At 45.5% G+C, this 20,077-nt stretch overlaps 1 protein-coding gene across 5 annotated transcripts in view; it reads right to left on the reverse strand.

Moving 5' to 3' along the window:
• Nucleotides 1-20,077, reverse strand: part of ALDH8A1 (aldehyde dehydrogenase 8 family member A1) — a 50,684-nt gene that overhangs the window by 25,690 nt on the left and 4,917 nt on the right. For 4 of the 5 annotated variants that reach the window (XM_078767687.1, XM_078767686.1, XM_078767685.1 and 1 more), the window contains 3 exons: nucleotides 6,623-6,770; nucleotides 4,146-4,301; nucleotides 2,770-2,919 (listed from right to left, as the gene is read on the reverse strand). In XM_078767687.1, the coding sequence (XP_078623813.1) occupies nucleotides 2,770-2,919; nucleotides 4,146-4,301; nucleotides 6,623-6,674 (358 nt within the window). In that variant the 5' untranslated portion in view covers nucleotides 6,675-6,770. Of the gene's footprint in view, nucleotides 1-2,769; nucleotides 2,920-4,145; nucleotides 4,343-6,555; nucleotides 6,771-20,077 lie in introns of all 5 variants that reach the window. The other variant, XM_078767683.1, reaches the window with a different exon arrangement.

The raw sequence follows: 20,077 nt of genomic DNA on the forward strand, positions 1-20,077 counted from the left end.
GCGCTACTGAGTGGCGTTCTAGTATTTATTGTGATATTAAAAAACGCTTCTGTACACCGACCTTGAGGCTCAGTTTGCAAGCCACCATCTACAATTCCAATGCAAGAGACATAATTACTCTTCTTTTGGGTCTTTGGAGTCCTCGGGGTCTTTTGTGTCCTCTGGTCTGGGTCATTTGGGTCCTTGGGGTCTTTTGGGACTTTTGTGTCTTCAACATCATTTGTGTCTTTTGGGTCTTCAGGTTCCTCAGCGTCTTTTGGGTCATTTGAGTATTTTGGGTTCTCTAGGTCTTTTGAGTCATTTGATTCCTTTGGGGTATTTCTGGATCCTTGGGGTATTTAAGGGTCTTCAGGGTCTTTTTGGTCTTCTGGGTCTTTTCAGTATTCAGGGTTTTTAGGGTCTTCGGAGTCTTTAAGTTTCTTTGGGATATTTTGGGTCTTGGGGACTTTTGGGTCTTTTCAGTCTTCTGGGTCTTTTTGGGTCTTTGGGGTATTTTCAGTCTTCAGGATATTTAAGGGTCTTTGGGGTATTTTGGGTCGTCGTGGTCTTTTGGGTCTTTAACAGTCTTCAGGGTATTTTGGGTCTTCAGGGTCTTTCCCCTGAAAGGGGGAGGGGGGAGGGGGGAAATAGGATAGGGATGGTAGGGGGGGGGGAGATTTGAAGCGGAGGGGTTGGGGGGGAGTTTTGAAGGGGAGGGGGGAGGGGGGAGTTTAGAAAGTGGATGATTCATGAAAGACGAACATTTATAACAAATTGGGTTTATTGTGATTTTGAAATCAGAGATCCGTTCAAGAACGATCGAGGAGGGGTGGAATGAAGGTGAGTTTAGAGCATGTTGGGAGAATGAATTATAAGAGATTGAATTTTTTTTTTTGAAGTGAAATGAGTTGAAGGGACAGTCACTAATACAAAAAAATAATAATCAAGAAATAGGGACAGTTTGGAGAAACTTTTTATCCCATATTTTTTTTCATTGGCACCGTGGTTTATATTGTTGTGGATTTGTAATTGTTGTAAAGATCACCCTTTGTAAATGTCATGATCATTGTAAATACCTCCATAATTGTAAAGGTCAAAGGTCGTCCCCTTAATTAATTCATCGCATACACCTAGCCAATCTTAAGCCCTTCTAAGTAGTTATCTCTTTATTCTATGTGAGTTTAAGGCTCTGTTGGCCATTAATTGACACTCCATTGCACCGAATCAAATAAGAATAGCTCCCCTTCAATAATTACATTTCCCAGCCCAAACTCCCTCTCTGGGTAAAGCAGCTTCACAAGCGTGGGGTGCGTGCCCTCTCATTTCGCTGCAAATAGTGAATACGTGCTCCGTGCTCTGTTTGAACAGGAGGGGCGGGGTCGCCGGGAAGAGGCAAGCCCAGGGCGTGCCACGAGGGGCGGGGCTGTTCAGCCCCATGCCCAAATAAGGGAACAAGCCCGTAGCTCGCCACGAGGGGCGCGCCGTTCGGCGCCATGTCCAAATAAGGAGGCAAGCCCGTGGCATTGCCATATAAGGTCACAAAGCACGGGGGGAGGGCGAGACCGAAACCGACGAGGGCGTGTCACACCCGCGCTTGAGGATGAGAGAGGGTGCGAAGATCGCGCAAGAGAGAGATGAGTGAGGGAGCCCCACGAGCAGTTCTGTGAAGGGAGTTGCTTGAAGGTTCATGAGAGTTGAATAAAGTAGGTACAAGGTCGGTGAGAAGGCATGAACGAGAGGCGTGATCTAGCAAGACTGAGAGAGCGAGAGAGACGTGAGGGGGTGCCTGTATTGCGGCAATAGGCCGACACCCTCTAGGCCCTATCGCCGGTCGGTGAGACGCGAGGCTGCGTTTTGCCGGGTTTTCTCCTCGACCCCAAAGCGTGGATCGGAGCGCGCGCTTGGAGCTGGACCTCGACGCCTACCATCTGCCTGGACCCTCCTCTGCCGTCCCAAACCATCCCTGCCTTTCCATCCTTTTGTGTACGTGAGTTTGTTCTGTGTGTCTTGTCCTTGGGTATTAATTAAGCTTGTATAAGTTAATATTTGCACTGTGTCACCTGCTTTTTCCATTTTCCCTGTATATAACCTTGACTGCTCCTTTTGCTTAGTGTGTGTAAATAATAAATCCTGTTACTCTTCTGTACGTCTTCTTCTGCTTCCTCTTTACATTCGGTCGCTTTAGAGGTTTCCAAATTGAATACCTGTGGCGCGATTTCGGCCAACGTCCAGGAATCGGGTTAGTCGGGGTAACTGTTCGGCCGCGGTGCCATCCGCTCGGCAAAACAACATCTTATCCGCGGTCCGTAACAATATAATGGGTGCATATTATGTGCATCCATCTGAGCTATCAATTTAGCAATAAGTTGGAAGCTCAGGATTGTTTCTTGATTATTATTTTTTTGTATTAGTGACTGCCCCTATTCACCCGGAAAACGGGGTGAATAGGGACAGCCATAAAAATCCTATTTATTCCTATTTAATCCATATATGGGGTTAATAGGGACTATAAGTTGCTTTTTAAAAAAACAAGAGAATTCTTTCAACCCAAATATCAACAAATCAGTATGGTTATCAATTTTCAGCGAAAAAAGTTTCCGAACTTTTTTTCAGTTTGTGTCCCTATTCACCTTGCTGTCCCTATTCACCCCATTTCACGGTACAACATTCTTACTGCAAAACCCAGGGAATATTTGGGATGGGTTCACTTTAGCAACACGTGACCTCTTTAGCAACACGTGACCTCTTTATCAAGGATAAACATGACCGGATTCTTGGCATTATTCTGACCTGCTTCTTGGAAAACCTTGCACAACATCCAGGCGGTTGTGGAGGTCAACTCGCTTGGTTTCACCACCACCGTATTTCCCAGAGCAATGGCTGGCGCTACCTTCCACGTCAGAAGGTACAAGGGAATGTTCCAGGGAATGATAAGTGCAGCTGTTTGAGAGGAGAAAAAAGGGACGTGAACGATTGCTTGTGAGATGTCAACAAAAAGGCTTGAGTTAAAAAAAAAATTATGGAAAAAGCACAAATTGTAACGTCGATGGTCTCGGAAAAGCGATGAGGCACTCACAAAAAGACAATAATTACCCCTACATAAGTTCCTGTAGTCTGTTGTCGGGTACAGAAATATTCTACTGAGCAGTTCAGAAGTGACGGAATAGTGAATTTAGGAAATAGTGCAGAATACGTATCTGACTACATCTAAACAAGAACCTTCCCGGAGATTAAAAAAAAAAAAAAAAAAAAATGGGGAAGAGCAGATTTACAGATGATGTGACAAAGTTTTGACTCCACTCGACTATTCCACTTGGTCTGGGTACTCGACCTGGCAGCATCCATATCACCAAGGTAAAAAATATTCATCAAGAGTGAAACTGGGCTCGGGAAAGAGCGGTTATGAAGCACCAGTAGAAACGGGAATAGTCTTGGAAAAACGATTGTGCACTTGGCAAGATCAAGTCGGCTGTCTTGTATGAATTTAGGATCGGCCTCAACGCACCCAGTGTTCTGCCTCATTTTCCTATGGGACTCCTCCCTTTTTGTTGTCAAGGTGTGCTTAATACCTGCCTGCCTTTACCTGTTTGTCTGAGATCCTTATTAGTCCCCTACCGGTGTACACCGGAGGGGACTATAGGTTTGCACTCCGTCCCTCCGTCTGTCCGTCCGTCAGTCCGTCACGCAAAGAACAGTTTTCCGGACTTTTTTTCTATACTCTTAATGCTAATGATTTCAAACTTGGGACATGGTTTCCTCATGATAAGTTACCGATCAAGTTCGAACTTCACGACGTTTCGATAATTTTTGACAAAGTTATGGCACTTTGAACTTTGGTAATTTCCCCAACAGTTTTCCGGACGACAGACTGCCGGTAGGGGACATGTATTGCAGCGCAATACTCAGAATGCTTGTTCTTCAAGATCCTCTCTGCTCCACATCAGCCCTTTAGTCTCAACCTCCAAAAGTTATTATAAGACGTTGCATAACAGCATAGCTAACATCATTACAATCCATTGGTGTCCATGCAGGACTCAATTCAAAACACCCACTAATCCTGAAATAACTTTGCCATTTGCCATTTGCTGCAGAGACCAAAGCCACTCAGTTATCTAGATTGCATTCCCTTGCAATTTCATTTCCGTGGAGTCAACGGCTTCCCTCACCCACTCCGATGGGAGAGCGGATGCTGTAGTTGAGGCAGTGCAGATGCTCCATTTGGGTACACTGCATGGTGTAGTGCAACACAGCCGAAGCAAAGAAGCGGAAATTCAAGACAGCCCTTGGGATGTCGCAACTCCGAGCTTGAGCCAAAGTCTTCCCTGGAAATGTCAATAAATAGGAGAACTTCACGGCAAAACATCTAAGAGACACACATGAATTTGGCAACATGTCAGCTTTATATGCGACTCAAGTTCATGATGTATCGTATGTTAATAAACGATTGATATGTGAACTATTCGAAGCGTGTAGCTCAAATCCAACTGTGGTTAACACAACGTATACCTTTCACCTGGAGTTATGTCCATGGGTGCTTAGAAGAAGGACAATAGAGTCTCATCTCAGCCAAACCATTTTTGTCCGGGGGGGGGGGGGGGGGGGGTGGGAGAGGTAAAAAAAAAAAAAAAAAACACACATGGACACTGCTCGGGCTTCCAGGAAAGTGGTCGGCATTTCAGAAAAGTGGATCTAGGGTGAATTAACGGGGGTAGAAAAGATCAAGGTTTTGGATGGGGGAAGATAAGAGATGGTGGTAACAAAGACCTGGAGGGAAGAGTGGGATTGAAGAAAGTGTGGGAGATTGTTCCAGAGGTGGGAAAAAAAGAGGAATGAAACAGTGAAGGTGAGCAAAGAGTCTTGATTTTGGCAGTTTCACCAGAAGAGGGTTGCTGGCAGATCTTGTGCGACCTGTAGGAGTACTTGGGGGACAGAGCACAGACAGGGATAGGGGCAGGGGGGGCTAGGCCAGAGAGGAGTCGGTAGAAGACAGAAAGACCCCCAACCTGCCTGTGGTGATTGAGTGAAAGGTCCTCAGAGTTAGCTTCATCGCGGGAGATTCCGGGCTTGTGCAATTACGTGATATTTAAGAAATCGTTCAAGATTTAGCTTTCATATTACACAGAACTTTTCCTCGTACCACCCGAAAGGTGGGGGACCTAGAGTATCAACTCCTTGCTACCTTGTTCATACTCCCCAAAGAGCTTGTACATCTCACCATAAATAGGGAAAATGAAGCAATCAACTTTGGCGAATAAGATGGAATGAACAAGAGAATTTACATTTCTGACTCAAGCAAAATGTATTCCATGTCAATGAACCATCATACCGAACAAAATGAAATTTTATTTTTTAAATGATGTTTGGCCGGACATCACATCGCTGCCTTCATTATCAGTAATAATAATAATAATAATTCATTTATTTTGTATAGCGCTTTTCATGAAACCCAAAGGCGCTTTGACAGAGTGCAAAACATAATGCATAACAAAACATGAAAACAACAATTGCAAAAAGACAAGAATCAATAGGGAAATATTTAAAGCAAAAGGAGGGAGAAGGAGAAGTGTACACAGTACACATAAATAAAATGAATTTGGCCACCAATGATGTCATATTTCACGAAGGAATAGCTACAATTTATCATATTTATTGTGGGATAAACTTAACATTAATTTATGTCAACTTGAAACAGCTCAGCCAACATATCACAGTCTTCGAATTAATCAGAGGCTTAAAAATGACCTCGAAGCCTTTGTCGGATATTCCATAAGCTCCATTTTATTTCTTCTGTTCTATTCAAGAGATAAACCCTTCTAAATCTCCAAATGCTAGCAGCAACACAAAAACCTCAGTTAAAGCAACATAGAAAGAGAAGAGTGTAGATAGTAATGCTTCAGTCACATTTGGCTCGGCGGCCGTAGGGTCTAAAAAATGTACGTCCACTAGCAATTATAGGGCGGCCGCAGTATTTCCACGGTCACACAATGTAGCAGTCACATATGTTTTTATTTTTCGGGTAGCCGCACAGGGTATTTAGAAATTGTGGAGACCGAAAACGTAGGGGTGCCGTACGGTCTTTGATTTGATGTCGCACGGTGACCTTAGGGCGTCCCTGCGGCGGCCATAGAATTTTCAAGGCAGACGCAAGGTAGCCTCAAGGTGCCCGCAAGGCGACCACAGGGGGGCCCTAAGGCGAACTGCGGCCAGACGGACGGTAACGAGTGGGTATATATACCAGTTCTTTTTCATATGTATAACAGCACTTACAGTTGTCATGGCTACGGCTTGTCGAATTGCTACGGCCGACCTAGAAATGAAAAAAGTTATAACTCCGCGCTATAATTCCACGGCGACCCCTGCGGCCTGTAAAAGATAGCCATACGCCCTAGGGCCACCCTGAGGCCACCTCAGAAACTCTGCGGCCGCCGCACGTTTCTGTCAATTTAGGGGGGGGTACGGCCGCCGTATCCTAGCCGTAGAGCAAATGTGACTGAGGAGTAAGGAAAAGGCAATGGGGGTGTATGTGGGAAATAGCAGTAGGGGTGGTAAGTTTTTTGCCATTTTTGTATATGTAACCTTAAAGTCATATCAGAGAAAGAATAAAAATTCAATATCCCAGAAGAACCCAAAACCTCCAAACTGCCCTGGTCCTTTGACTCTGCCTGTGCAAACTCCTCAAGCCGAGCCTCAATCATATCTGCGAGCTTCAGCAGGAACTGTGATCGCTGCTCGACATGCCAAGCTGTCCATATTGGAAAGGCTCTCTTTGCGGCCTGCACAGCCGCATCCACCTGTCAGATCAGTCGGGCAAGAAAGAGGAACGTTTCAATCCTTCCTGATAAAATGAGTTTCGTCAGTTTACAAAATTAAATGGCATCTATTGCATTTGTATAGAGGACAGTGAAGACAATACACAGTTAAGAAAGGCCATTTGTCACTGTACATTATATCTGTCAATCCCAGTGATAATCTCTTGGCAAGATGCATCTTCATTTCTGTAGGCCTATCCTAAACTCTCTTCTATCCTAAATTCACTCTCTTCAATCCCACTCCTCCCTCCAGGTCTTTAAAACAGCTGTTCACCACCATCTCTTATCTTCCCCCATCCAAAACCTTCATCTTTTCTACCCCGCTAATTTCACCCCATATTCACTTTTTTGAAATACCAACTTCTTTCCTGGAAGTTCTTGCCGTGTCCATATGTTTTATACCTCTGCCACCCCTCCCCTTTCCCACGCCTCCTCCCCCAAGCCCTCTCCCTCCCACAGATCTCCCGATGTCCCTGTTCTCTACTGTTGTACTTGTGTGCTTCCCTCTCTCTCTCCATATTGACTCCCGCTCCCTTGATCATATGTTTTTTGTGTCCGTTTGTTTTTATTTGATTAATGTTAGCTCTTACACGAGCCTCGATCTAGTATACAAAAATAAAAATCCAAGAAGTGTACATTTTCCTCCTCTAAAGCGTTCCCCTATCGACTATCAGGTCTTCTTCGCTGAATATTCAGGGCACGCGTTTGCCTTTGAGAAAATCCATGTGGAGATCGAGGCCTACAACTCGCACGACCTCATTCTTCGGAGAGCTTCCTCCATTCACTTACATCGGAAATCTATGGATCAAAAAAACCATTGCCTTCTTAAATTACTGTGCAGGTTTTCCTGAACATAATTTGAAACAAGTCAGGAGACGACGATGGTTCACGAGTGAGCGGTATTCAATGACAAAGGACGGACTGCAACCGAAACAGGCCTGGACAGGCCAGGCCTGGAAATGTCAAAACGAAGGTTACTGACCTTGAAATGAGATAGAAAATAATATATAATCAGTTATGAGGTTAGTTAGCTACACAATACCGAAAATTCGGTGAAAAATGAAATGAAAAAATAATAATAATAAATAAATAAATAAATAAATGGGAAAAAATAAAATAATAAATAAATAAATGAAAAAGAAAATAATGAAAAATCGAGCTCCGTGGGGCTAGACACATGACATTGGGCTAACCAAATACCGAAACCCCTGTCGGATTCAACCAAACCCCTCGGAGAAGATGTAGCTTGAACTCGATTAACCCCTAAAAAGACAACTTTTTCGGGCGTGGCTCCGCCCACAATGGGCGCAATACGCCCACTCTGCGCAGGACAGAACTAAATCATGACATAAACCTCCCACCCAAATTTCATCAAGATCGGATGATATCATCGGGTAGTTATACTGCGGACAGACACACACAGACACACAGACACACACACATGACGAATATAGTGGTCTCTTGATAACTCGTGAACCAATACACTTGCGAAAATTACTCCATCAGGGGAAGAAAGAAAGAAAGCGATTAGCAATATGATTTAAAAAACACTCAAAAGTGACCTACTTAACTGGCTCATCTTCGTAATTAAAATTCTGATTGCTGTGCACTGAATGTTTATAAGCTGCAGAATTATTGTGTTAAAGAGTTCTTGAAATGACTAAAGTTTTTTGCAAGCAATGTCTATTCCCAAGGATGCTCGGGGTTCGCAGGAGCAGTCTTGTCTGAATCGGATTCAGGTGATGCATGTCCACTGTTTTTGAGCATGGAAGATGAGTACAGAGGAAGAACTGCAGTTCCTTCTCACAATTTGAGATTATTTGTGGCGGAGGAGGGAGATTGACGTCAACTAAAGGTAGTCCCGGTTGCATCGATGCCTCCCAAAGGCAGGTCACACACCTCACAAACCTTGGTGGCGAAGAACATATTCAAGGTAATTGATATGCAAGAGCTTTCTCACATAGCCATTGTCGAACCCATTCAAAGCAGAGGCAACTCCTTTGTCTTGTCTGTTCCCATCATTGGGCCAGACATACAAACGGCTTCCCATATGCCACCATTAACCAAGCACCCACAAAAACTCACTAATTTGGCCTCAAGCGAGTACATTCCAAGAAAACAACTCTTCAAAAAAGTTTTCCATTAGCAATCTCTGAAGCAATTAATTTGCAGCATACTTTTGACAGCTACCCTACTATAAAAAATTTAAATTCTCTGTACGTCTGACAATTATAGAATCAAGAACCATCTGGGTCAATCCCCACCAAATTTTGCATACGTGCTCGGGTACATAAGGTCAGGTCATGGGGCACAAAATAATTCCCCCCTCACCCCCGGCGAGAATGGGGAGATGACTTGCGATTTGACTGCACATGGATAATAGTGCAAGAGGTTTAACCACTGACCCCTGCCGGAGGGAGACGGTACGGACACCGTTTTCACTCCCAGAAAGACCTGGTGTTTCTATTACCAAATGGAGATGTGTCCGTCCATCCGTCATGCGAAGAAGAAGCGTTAACGTTGAGCTTTAATGTAGCAGTTTCTGCTGTAGGAGAATAAAAAGACATCAAGACTGAATCTTCAAGCCTCGCTTTTCTGAAATGCGTTTCTTAAGTCGGAAGACAATTCCTATGTAGGGATAACACACAATTCCTCAAGAATGAAAATCCACCAAGATACGAACTTGTAAACCTATTAAAGTCCCAACCAGTCAGTCATCTGTGGAGAATTTCGGAAGAAATAACACTCGTTAACCCTTTGTGTGCTACATTTTTTCCCCAAAAATTTTCATTAAAAAAAGAAGAATTTTCACGTTGTAACCAATCTGCGACAGCAGCACGCAAAGGGTTAAACAATTGGACGGCATCGCCGAACCACAAAATTGACAGAACAAAAATATCCTGTTTGTAATTCTTCTTTTCAGACAGTAACTCAAAATTGGGTTAATCTCAGCACTTTGTTCAAACGGGAATCTACTGCATTTTACAGTGGAAAGGTCCATGACACCTCAAATTTGGCATACCTTGAAAGGATTCCACGAAAAGTAGTGTTACATATTTATGTGAATGCATGTGGATTACCATTCAGGTCTTTGTTTATCCGTGTGTAGTATATTAAGGGTTGTTGTGATTGGAGGGTCAGGAGCCCTTCTGAACAAGTGGCCGGAAACGGAAGTGACCGGAAACGGAAGAGGAAAAGACACGAGGAAAAGGGACGAGTATTATTCTTCCTCGCCCCGCTCCGACAAAAGGTGGGATCGACCTTGCGCTGCGTGGAAAAGCGGCGTTCCGAAGCCTGTCTGGCGAGAGGAATTACCGGGACGTGTACCTGCCCGGTGGAGACGTCAAGTTGACGTGGGGCCGTGCATCGACCCCGCGTCTGGCATCGTTCACGGCACCGTACAAACAGACACGTGCGGGTCGCACGTTGGGGCCTAATGCGCCTTGCAAGCGGCGTGGGGTTTGGCTTGCTCTACCGTATCCGCTTCGCGTGGCCACGAGGGGCTGCAGCCACGGTGCCTGGTACGATACCTGCCCGGTGGAAACACATCCACCCGGGGTTCGTTCAACCGCCCGAGTGCGGCGACGGCGACCATCATCTTGGTCAGGAGGGGCCCAGAGACATTGTGCGGGACCGAGACCAAAAGGGTGTCGTGAGTACTCACCGGGACACACATGTATAAGATGGCCATCTTAATCATAGGGAATTGATTGTGAATTGGGAATTGGTGATGGTTGTGTGTTGTTGATTGCTCGGGGAAAATCTCCGTGGTTGTGTCATTGAAATTGTATGGTATCATTACCATTGGAAATATATCCTTGAACATCAGTTGTCTCCTGGGTGAAATTCATATGGATTGCATGGCGAAAGCGCATATATAATACAGCTTGCTGGCGGAGTTCCTCTCACGGTCCGGGGGTCACCGAGACCAGGTATTCACCGAGGGGACCACGTAACAGAATTGGGGGCTCGTCCAAATTACGATTTGCGGTTTCGCAATTGGGTCTACGTCCGGGATTTAAAATTGTATAAAATAATAAAATAATAATTTTTTTTATTAATTAAAATTTATTAATTAATGATTAATTGGTAAAAAAAAAATTTGAGAAATTGGGGTAAAGTCTTGGGTGAAGGTTAACAGGTGTTAACGATAGGCACCATGGCGTTTGTGGCACAGAACTTTGGGGTAACCCCGAGTGAGGCACAGTTCCGAGCGTTGCTAAAGTCGGACCTCTTGAAATTGGCCAAACATTTTAACTTGGAGGTCCGAACTAATTTGAGGAAGGCAGAGTTGCAGGCCACGGTGATACAATCTATGGTGGGATTAGGAACATGGGACGAGTTAGCCTGGGAGTGGCTACCCGAAGAACCAGAAGACGTTGAGCTCCGGAAACTGGAGTTGCAATTACGGAGCCAGGAACGGATTAAAGAAGAAGAAAGGAAAGCAGAAAAGGAAAGAGCAGAAGAAGAAAGGAAAGCAGAAAAGGAAAGAGCAGAAGAAGAAAGGAAAGCAGAAAAGGAAAGAGCAGAAGAAGAAAGGAAAGCAGAAAAGGAAAGAGCAGAAGAAGAAAGGAAAGCAGAAAAGGAAAGAGCAGAAGAAGAAAGGAAAGCAGAAGAGAGGAGGGAAGAGAAACAAGCGGAGGAAAGGAGAGTAGAACGAGAACTCCAGGAAAGGTTAGAAGGGAGAAAAGCAGAGGAGAGGAGAGCTGCAAGGGACCTCGAAGCAGAGGAGAGAAAAGCGGAAAGGGAATTAAAGGAACGTGACATGGAGCTTCAGCAAGAAATCAAATTCAAGGAGCTGGAGTTAATGAGAGAACGGGGAGAGGCACCACCCTTGCTGACGGGGTCGACACCTTACCAGAAAACCTGGGATGTGGGCAGACATGTGAGGCTGGTTCCACCGTTCAGTGAAAAAGAAGTCGCGAAATTTTTTCCACACTTTGAGAAAGTGGCTCGACAATTAAACTGGCCGGAGGAGGCTTGGACCATATTCGTGCAAAGTGTGCTGGTGGGGAAAGCTCAGGAAATTTATTCGGCGCTACCAATGGACCAATGTGCAGATTATGAGGTACTGAAGACGCACATCCTCAAAGCGTATGAGTTGGTTCCGGAAGCTTACAGACAAAAATTCAGGAATGCCAGGAAGAGGGAGAGTGAGACCCATGTGGAGTTTGCCAGAGTGAAAGAAAACATGTTTGATCGGTGGTGTGAGTCAAAAGGAGTCGGGAAAGACTTCGAGACATTGCGGGACTTGATCCTGGTGGAGGAATTCCAGCAGTGTGTCCACGAGGACATCAAAGTGTACCTGCAGGAAAAGAAGGTACCAAAGTTGTGGGACGCAGCCACCATGGCAGATGATTATGCCTTAACCCACCGAATAGGGGTCCACGAACCTAACTCCTCGCCTAGATCTCCGCAGGGGAGGTGGGGAACAGCAGGTGCGGAGAACGACCATACATGGCGGCGGCCTCGAGATGATTATGGGGACAACTATGATACCCCACCGGTTCGAAATCAGAGGGATGCGGGCCCAAGACAAACTTATAGTTCGGGGGGCCCGAGGCAGACCCCGAGTTTTTCCTCCGGGCCTACTTGCGCGTTTTGCAAGAAACCTGGACACTTGATGTCCAGTTGTTACCTCATGAAAAGGGACAACCCAGAGCAGAGTCCGACTATTACAACTCCGAATGCGATGGCTAGCGTAAGAAATCGCCATCAAAAGGGTTACCAACCATTTATTTCAGAGGGGTTTGTGTCACTGGATGGAGCCTCGACTAACCGGAGACCGGTTAGGATATTGAGGGACACAGGGGCCCATCAATCTTTAATGCTTGAAGGCATTTTGCCATGGTCCGAGGAGACGGCAACGGGGGATAGTGTTCGTTTACAGGGGATCGGGGGCGGTGTTAGTGCTCCCCTTCATGTCATCCATTTGGAGTCCGATTTGGTGTCAGGACCGGTCACCGTCGGTTTACAAGCCACGCTTCCTGTAGAGGGTGTATCTGTGGTTATCGGGAATGATTTGGCCGGGGGTCAAGTTTATCGTAACCTGAGGGTTGGTAAAGAGCCCAGCAGGGAAAATAACACCACACCAGCTCGGGATGGCGACAAAAGTGCCAAGTTATTTGTAGGGGGACTGAACTTCAAAACAGAGGAAGAAGTTCTGACCTCTGTCTTCAACAGATATGGGCCGCTGGTGGAAGTGCGGTTGGTAAGAGACTGGGAAACGCAACAGTCAAGAGGGTTCGGCTTTGTCACGTTTGCCAGCACAAAAGACGCCAGAGAGGCAGAGAAGAATTGGAATGGCAAGGATTTGGAGGGTCGGACCATAACAGTAGGGAAGGCATTTCGTAGGCGTCGAGAGGTCTACAGGAGAGGACAACTGGGCGGTAGTTTTGGTGGTGGCCACAATCAATATTATTATGGAGGCTCCCTGAGTTACGGCCGCTCCCGAAGGAAGGATTGGCAAAGTAGTGGCCGAGAAGGAGACCGCTATTCATGGGACTACAGGGACCAGTGGTCCCACCCTAATTATTAGGGAAGTTCTGAGAAGTTGAAGCACTGAAGGCGGCGGAGCCGCCGAGCCAAGATTCCTACACGAATTAACCGTGAACGCCGTTCCTAAAGGCGTCCATGTAGTGAACTTTCATGCACGGACTAACCGTGAACTCCACGTTCCTCAAGGCGCCCATGTAGAGAACTTTCCTGCACGGACTAACCGTGAACTCCGCGTTCCTAAAGGCATCCATGTAGTGAATACTCGGCTTGGCCTCCCAGAAAAGTGCTATCGAGTGGCTTAACTTTGGATCTTTGATCAACCCCTTAACCTTCATTCACAAGAACCTGGCGGTCAAAGTCAGAGGGTCATGAGATGGAGTTTGATTTGGCAGGGACAATGTCGTTGCTGGTGCTTAGTCCAGAGTGAGTAATCTGGAGGGGTTGTGGTGAAATTTTGGTTGCTTTATTTTTAAGTGATAACTGTGCCCGGGGGCAACTGATAATGTGGGGGGGGGGTTGAGTTATCTGGTTTGTTTCTCCAAATTGGCCGGCAAAGAAAGTTTTCGCTGGGTTCAAACTTTCTTTCTTGAAGGGGGGGAGTGTTACATATTTATGTGAATGCATGTGGATTACCATTCAGGTCTTTGTTTATCCGTGTGTAGTATATTAAGGGTTGTTGTGATTGGAGGGTCAGGAGCCCTTCTGAACAAGTGGCCGGAAACGGAAGTGACCGGAAACGGAAGAGGAAAAGACACGAGGAAAAGGGACGAGTATTATTCTTCCTCGCCCCGCTCCGACAAAAGGTGGGATCGACCTTGCGCTGCGTGGAAAAGCGGCGTTCCGAAGCCTGTCTGGCGAGAGGAATTACCGGGACGTGTACCTGCCTGGTGGAGACGTCAAGTTGACGAGGGGCCGTGCATCGACCCCGCGTCTGGCATCGTTCGCGGCACCGTACAAACAGACGCGTGCGGGTCGCACGTTGGGGCCTAATGCGCCTTGCAAGCGGCGTGGGGTTTGGCTTGCTCTACCGTATCCGCTTCGCGTGGCCACGAGGGGCTGCAGCCACGGTGCCTGGTACGATACCTGCCCGGTGGAAACACATCCACCCGGGGTTCGTTCAACCGCCCGAGTGCGGCGACGGCGACCATCATCTTGGTCAGGAGGGGCCCAGAGACATTGTGCGGGACCGAGACCAAAAGGGTGTCGTGAGTACTCACCGGGACACACATGTATAAGATGGCCATCTTAATCATAGGGAATTGATTGTGAATTGGGAATTGGTGATGGTTGTGTGTTGTTGATTGCTCGGGGAAAATCTCCGTGGTTGTGTCATTGAAATTGTATGGTATCATTACCATTGGAAATACTAGGGCATGCCCATACTATATATAAGCTAGGACGTGCCCGTACGTGGGTGCCCGTTCCTTGCCAAAAAAAAAAAAAAAAAAAATTGTGTAGGGGTGTGTGTGTGTAAACATCCTAGGGCGTGCCCGTACGTGGGTGCAAAAAAACATGCGTGCAAACAACAACAACAAAAAAAAACTTTGAAACCACGTGGCAGTAACGACCACAGAACCCCCCCCCCCCCTCTATTTACATGAATGGTTTGGTCCATTCGCAACGACCACAGAACCCCCCCCCCTCTATTTACATGCAATGGTTTGGTCCAAAGCGAACGGCTTGCAGTGTTTGGTAAAGAAATCGCCATAGCTCGGTAACTACTTGTCCGATTAATTTCAAACCTTGAAAAGGCACATCCTCGGGTCCCCAGCAATATACCTGGCAAGTTTAAAGTATATCGGACCCGTGGTTGTCGAGAAACAGCGGTCACAGACAAACATACACACATACACACATACACACATACACACATACAAACACACATACACACAGAGATTAATGGAATTATAGATAGATATCCTTGAACATCAGTTGTCTCCTGGGTGAAATTCATATGGATTGCGTGGCGAAAGCGCATATATAATACAGCTTGCTGGCGGAGTTCCTCTCACGGTCCGGGGGTCACCGAGACCAGGTATTCACCGAGGGCACCACGTAACAGTAGGCATAACTGCATGTTTGCGCATTTGGAAGTGAAGTGCCACGAGGGGTGGGCGGGACAACGACTATCAATCAGCCTGATGGGGGCGGGGCTGCTTGACACATTTGACCATATGTACTATTTAGAACTAATAAAAAGCCCATCAAAAAAGACGGATTGGAACAGTTGATTCGACGGTGCAGCCTTGTGAGCATAGCAAAGTCTGAAGCCTGGGCCTAGTGTCAATTGTGCTTATATCTTCTTTATTTATAAGACACCCTGCGGACGTAAATGAACACTTGGTTTATTCTGCACACGTTGCACATCACGTGAAGCGAATTTCACCTCCCTGTCCCTTGTATTTATTGTTGTTTTTTTTTAAACGCTTCCGTACACCGACCTTGAGGCACGGTTTGCAAGCCACCGTCTACAATTCCAATGAAGAGACATAATTACTCTTCTTTTTGGGTCTTCAGAGTCCTCGGGGTCTTTTGGTCCTCTGGGTCATTTGGGTCCTCAGTGGCTTTTGGGTCTCCAGGGTCTTTTGTGACTTTTGGGTTTTCTGGTTCCTCTAGGTCTTTTGGGTCATTTCAGTCGTTTGGCTCCTCTAGATCTTTGAGGTCCCCTGGTCTTTTCGGTCTTCTGGGTCTTTGGGGGTATTTAAGGGTATTTGGGTCTTTTGGAGCATTGGGGTCTTCTGGATCCTTGGGGCATTTTGGGTCCTTGGAGTCTTTTAGGTATTTTAACCGTTGGACACACAATCGTGTTCAAACATTGGCCCTTAAACCCCCCCACTCAAATCCCTCCTAAAGTGCTACTCAAAGCCTTTAAAACCTACCCTTATGAAGGGGGACAGACACACACACACAAACACGAATACACAAACACACAAATACACATTGTTTTATATATGGTAGATGTTAGATCGGCAAAAAGTAGATACAGCACTGTACCATTACAATGTTAGTACATCTCTAAAGTTTGGACTACAACATTTATAAACTAGAATGGCACTCGCATTATAAATGTAAAATTATAATGCAAATGGCATATTATAAAGAGTGGAACGCGGTAAATAATTTTATTTTCAAAAAGTAAATTTAAAAGTTTATCAAGTAAAATAAAGTTTATGAAGCTTATAAAGTAAAAGTTTAATAAGTAAAAAAAAAATTTTTTTTATATATATATATTTTTATCATATTTTTTATTTTATTTAAATTCTATTTATAAAGAACGCGGTAAATTTATAAACTAAACCTCGGTAAAGAATTAAAAAAATTAAACAATTCTTGTATCCAGATTCGGATATTCACCAAAATCGAATAATTTCGTCCTTGTCAGTTATCACTTATCACACACCCAGTCAGTCCGCCAACTTTCGTTGGAATCCTTCCACAACTTTTTGAGATTTTCTGTTCACAACAGACAAGCAGATTGACAGATAAAGAAACAGACATAAACAGACAGGGGTGAGAACATAACATCTGCCCACCTTTGGTGTAACCATCCCTACCTTGTTTACATACTTTTTGGAGTAACATTACATACTACATCCCTTGACATTTAAAAAAAATGTAATTACTTGTATTATCAGGTTTATTACTAATGATTGCGGAATATTACTAACGATTTTTTTCTGTTATTTTATTTTTTACCGTTGTATACAGGTGCTGAGGTGGGATAGCAGAGAGTTTGGACAGGGGGGTTGACACTTTGGGGAGGGGGAAGAGGGAGTTGAGGCGTGCGTTTAGGGTAGGGAGGGATGGGAGGTTTGTTTAAATAAAAGAAATTTTTGTATACAGAGCCAAGGCTGGTGTAAGAGCTAACACATGAAACACGAAAACATGCGCGGACACATCAAACATACGATAAAGGGAGTGGGAGATAAGAGGGGGAGAGAGGAAATACAAGCACAACAACAGTAGGGAATAGGGACGTCGGTAGATCCGCGGAAGGGAGAGGGCTGAGGGAGGAAGGGGGGAGGTTGATTTAACCAAGCAACATCTTTCGAGAGCACGCAACTCGACAATATTAAATTACAGTGATGATAATATTTGACTGTTCTTTGCATTATATTGTTAAAGTTACACAACAATTACATTTTACATGATGCTGGATTTCCAAGAGAACCTCACCTCCTAATGTATCAATATTCTACTGACTCACTGTATATTCTAAGCAATCAATCGCTCAGAATTCAAAAGTTTGATGAAACGCATCCAATCAATTTCAAGGAGAACTGTTTCATAATCCCTTGTGAGTACCGTACATACACTACATGGTCAAAAGTATGTGGACACCTGAACATCACACCAATATGTGCTTGTCGAACATCTCATTCCACAATCATGGGCATTAATATGGAGTTGTTCCCTCCTTTGCTGCTATAACAGCCTCCACTCTTCTGGGAAGGCTTTCCACTAGATGCTGGAACATTGCTGCGGGATTTGCTTCCATTCAGCCACAAGAGCATTAGTGAGGTCGGGCACTGATGTTGGGCAATTAGGCCTGGCTCGCAGTCGGCGTTTCAGTTCATCCCAAAGGTGTTCGATGGGGTTGAGGTCAGGGTTATGTGCAGGCGAGTCAAGTTCTTCCACACAGATCTCGACAAACCATTTCTGTATGGACTTCACTTTGTGCACGGGGGCATTGACATGGTGAAACAGGAAAGGGCCTTCCCCAAACTGTTGCCACAAAGTTGGAAGCACACAACCATCTAGAATGTCATTGTATGCTGTGGCATCAAGATTTCCCTTCACTGGAACTAAAGGGTCGAGTGCAAATCATGAAAAACAGCCCCAGACCATTATTCCTCTTCCACCAAACTTCACAGTTGGCACTATGCATTCAGGCAGGTCGCGTTCTCTTGGCATCTGCCAAACCTAGATTCGTCCGTCGGACTACCAGATGGTCAAGCGTGATTCATCACTCCAGAGAACGTGTTTCCACTGTTCCAGAGTCCAATGGCGGCGAGGTTTACACCACTCCATCTGACGCTTGGCATTGTGCATGGTGATCTTAGGCTTGTGTGCGGCTCCTCGGCCATGGAAACCCATTTCATGAAGCTCCCGACGAACAGTTGTTGTGCTGATGTTGCTTCCAGAGGCAGTTTCGAACTCGGTAGTGAGTGTTGCAACCGAGGACAGACTATTTTTATGCGCTACGTGCTTCAGCACTCGGCGGCCCCATTCTGTGAGCTTGTGTGGCCGACCACTTCGCAGCTGAACTGTTGTTGCTCCGAGACGTTTCCACTTCACAAGAACAGCACTTACAGTTGACCAGGGCAGCTCTAGCAGGGCAGACATTTGACGAACTGACTTGTTGGAAAGGTGGTATCCTATGACGGTGCCACGTTGAAAGTCACTGAGCTCTTCGGTGCGGCCCATTCTACTGCCAATGTTTGTCTATGGAGATTGCTTGGCTGTGTGCTTGATTATATATACCTGTCAACAATATGTGTGACTGAAACAGCCGAATCCACGAATTAGAAGGGGTGTCCGCATACTTTTGGCCACGTAGTGTATGTTGTTTTGTTGGTATGACCAAAAAAATTGAGGGGACCAAGTGTTAGATGGTTGTTGTTCGTCTGAATGGATAAACACCAGAGGCCTTCAATGGAGGATTCAAATTAACTCACGCGGTACGGATTGATGATGCCTGTGGTCCGGATGTGGGCCGCAGTCCGCCTTTTGAGGACCTTGTCACTGAAATTACACATTCATCTCCGACGCAACAATAACTAAATACAATTTTCGTACTTGAAAATTCCACTTTGGCTGAGCAAAGAGGCTCCTTCGGAAAAAACTTGAAACAACACAGCACTGCAGCTAACCTTGTGACACATTTTCAGCACATGCACAGTGCACACCATGCAGTACCTGCTTATTCCAACAAACAAAATCCAGCACGACGACATGCACAAGGCGATACCGGTCTCTGTTATTGAGTAATGGCCAGCAGAACAGTAATGATTTAGGAGATAACAACTTATTTGGGCAAAGTTAATATTGATTTTACATAATTAGATGATGCATTTGGGAAGAATCCCGCATTCTGGTCTGTGGATTGTAAAAAGAAACACATTTTATTTTATATTTGAGTAGAAAGTAGGATGGGGGATTTATTATTATTTTTTTTTTGTATACTGAATCGAGGCTCGTGAAAGAGCTGACATTTACTTCACAAACAAATCAACCAGACAAATAAAATACATAAAAAGAGGGAGCGGAAGACAAGAGAATGGGAAGCACACAAACACTTGAGAGCACACAACATTTAAGAGCAGGGAGATGTGTGGGAGGGAGAGGGCTTGGGGGGAGGAGGCGTGGGAAGGGGGGGGGGGGGGGTGGGAGAAGTATAAAACACAAGGACACCAAAGACTTCCAGGACAGAAGTTGGTATTTCAAAAAGTGGAATTGGGGTGAAATTATCGGGGATAGAAAAGATCAAGGTTTTGGATGGGGGAAGATAAGAGATTGAGGTGAACAGCTGTTTAAAGACCTGGAGGGTGGAGTGGGATTGAAGAGAGTGAGGGAGTTTGTTCCAGAGGCGGGAGAAAAGAGGAATGAAGGAGTGAAGGTGAGCAGAGAGTCTTGATTTTGGCAGTTTAACCATAAGAGGGTTGCAGGCAGATCTTGTGCGACCTGTAGGAATATTTGCGGGACAGAGCCCAGAGAGAGCTGGGGGGGGGGGGGGGCAAGGCCAGAGAGGAGTCGGTAGAAGACGGAAAAGACCACCAACCTGCCTGCGG

Source organism: Myxine glutinosa, chromosome 13 (assembly GCF_964187855.1).
Source record: "Myxine glutinosa chromosome 13, kmMyxGlut1.1, whole genome shotgun sequence".
In the NCBI taxonomy this organism is placed as follows: Eukaryota; Metazoa; Chordata; class Myxini; order Myxiniformes; family Myxinidae; genus Myxine; species Myxine glutinosa.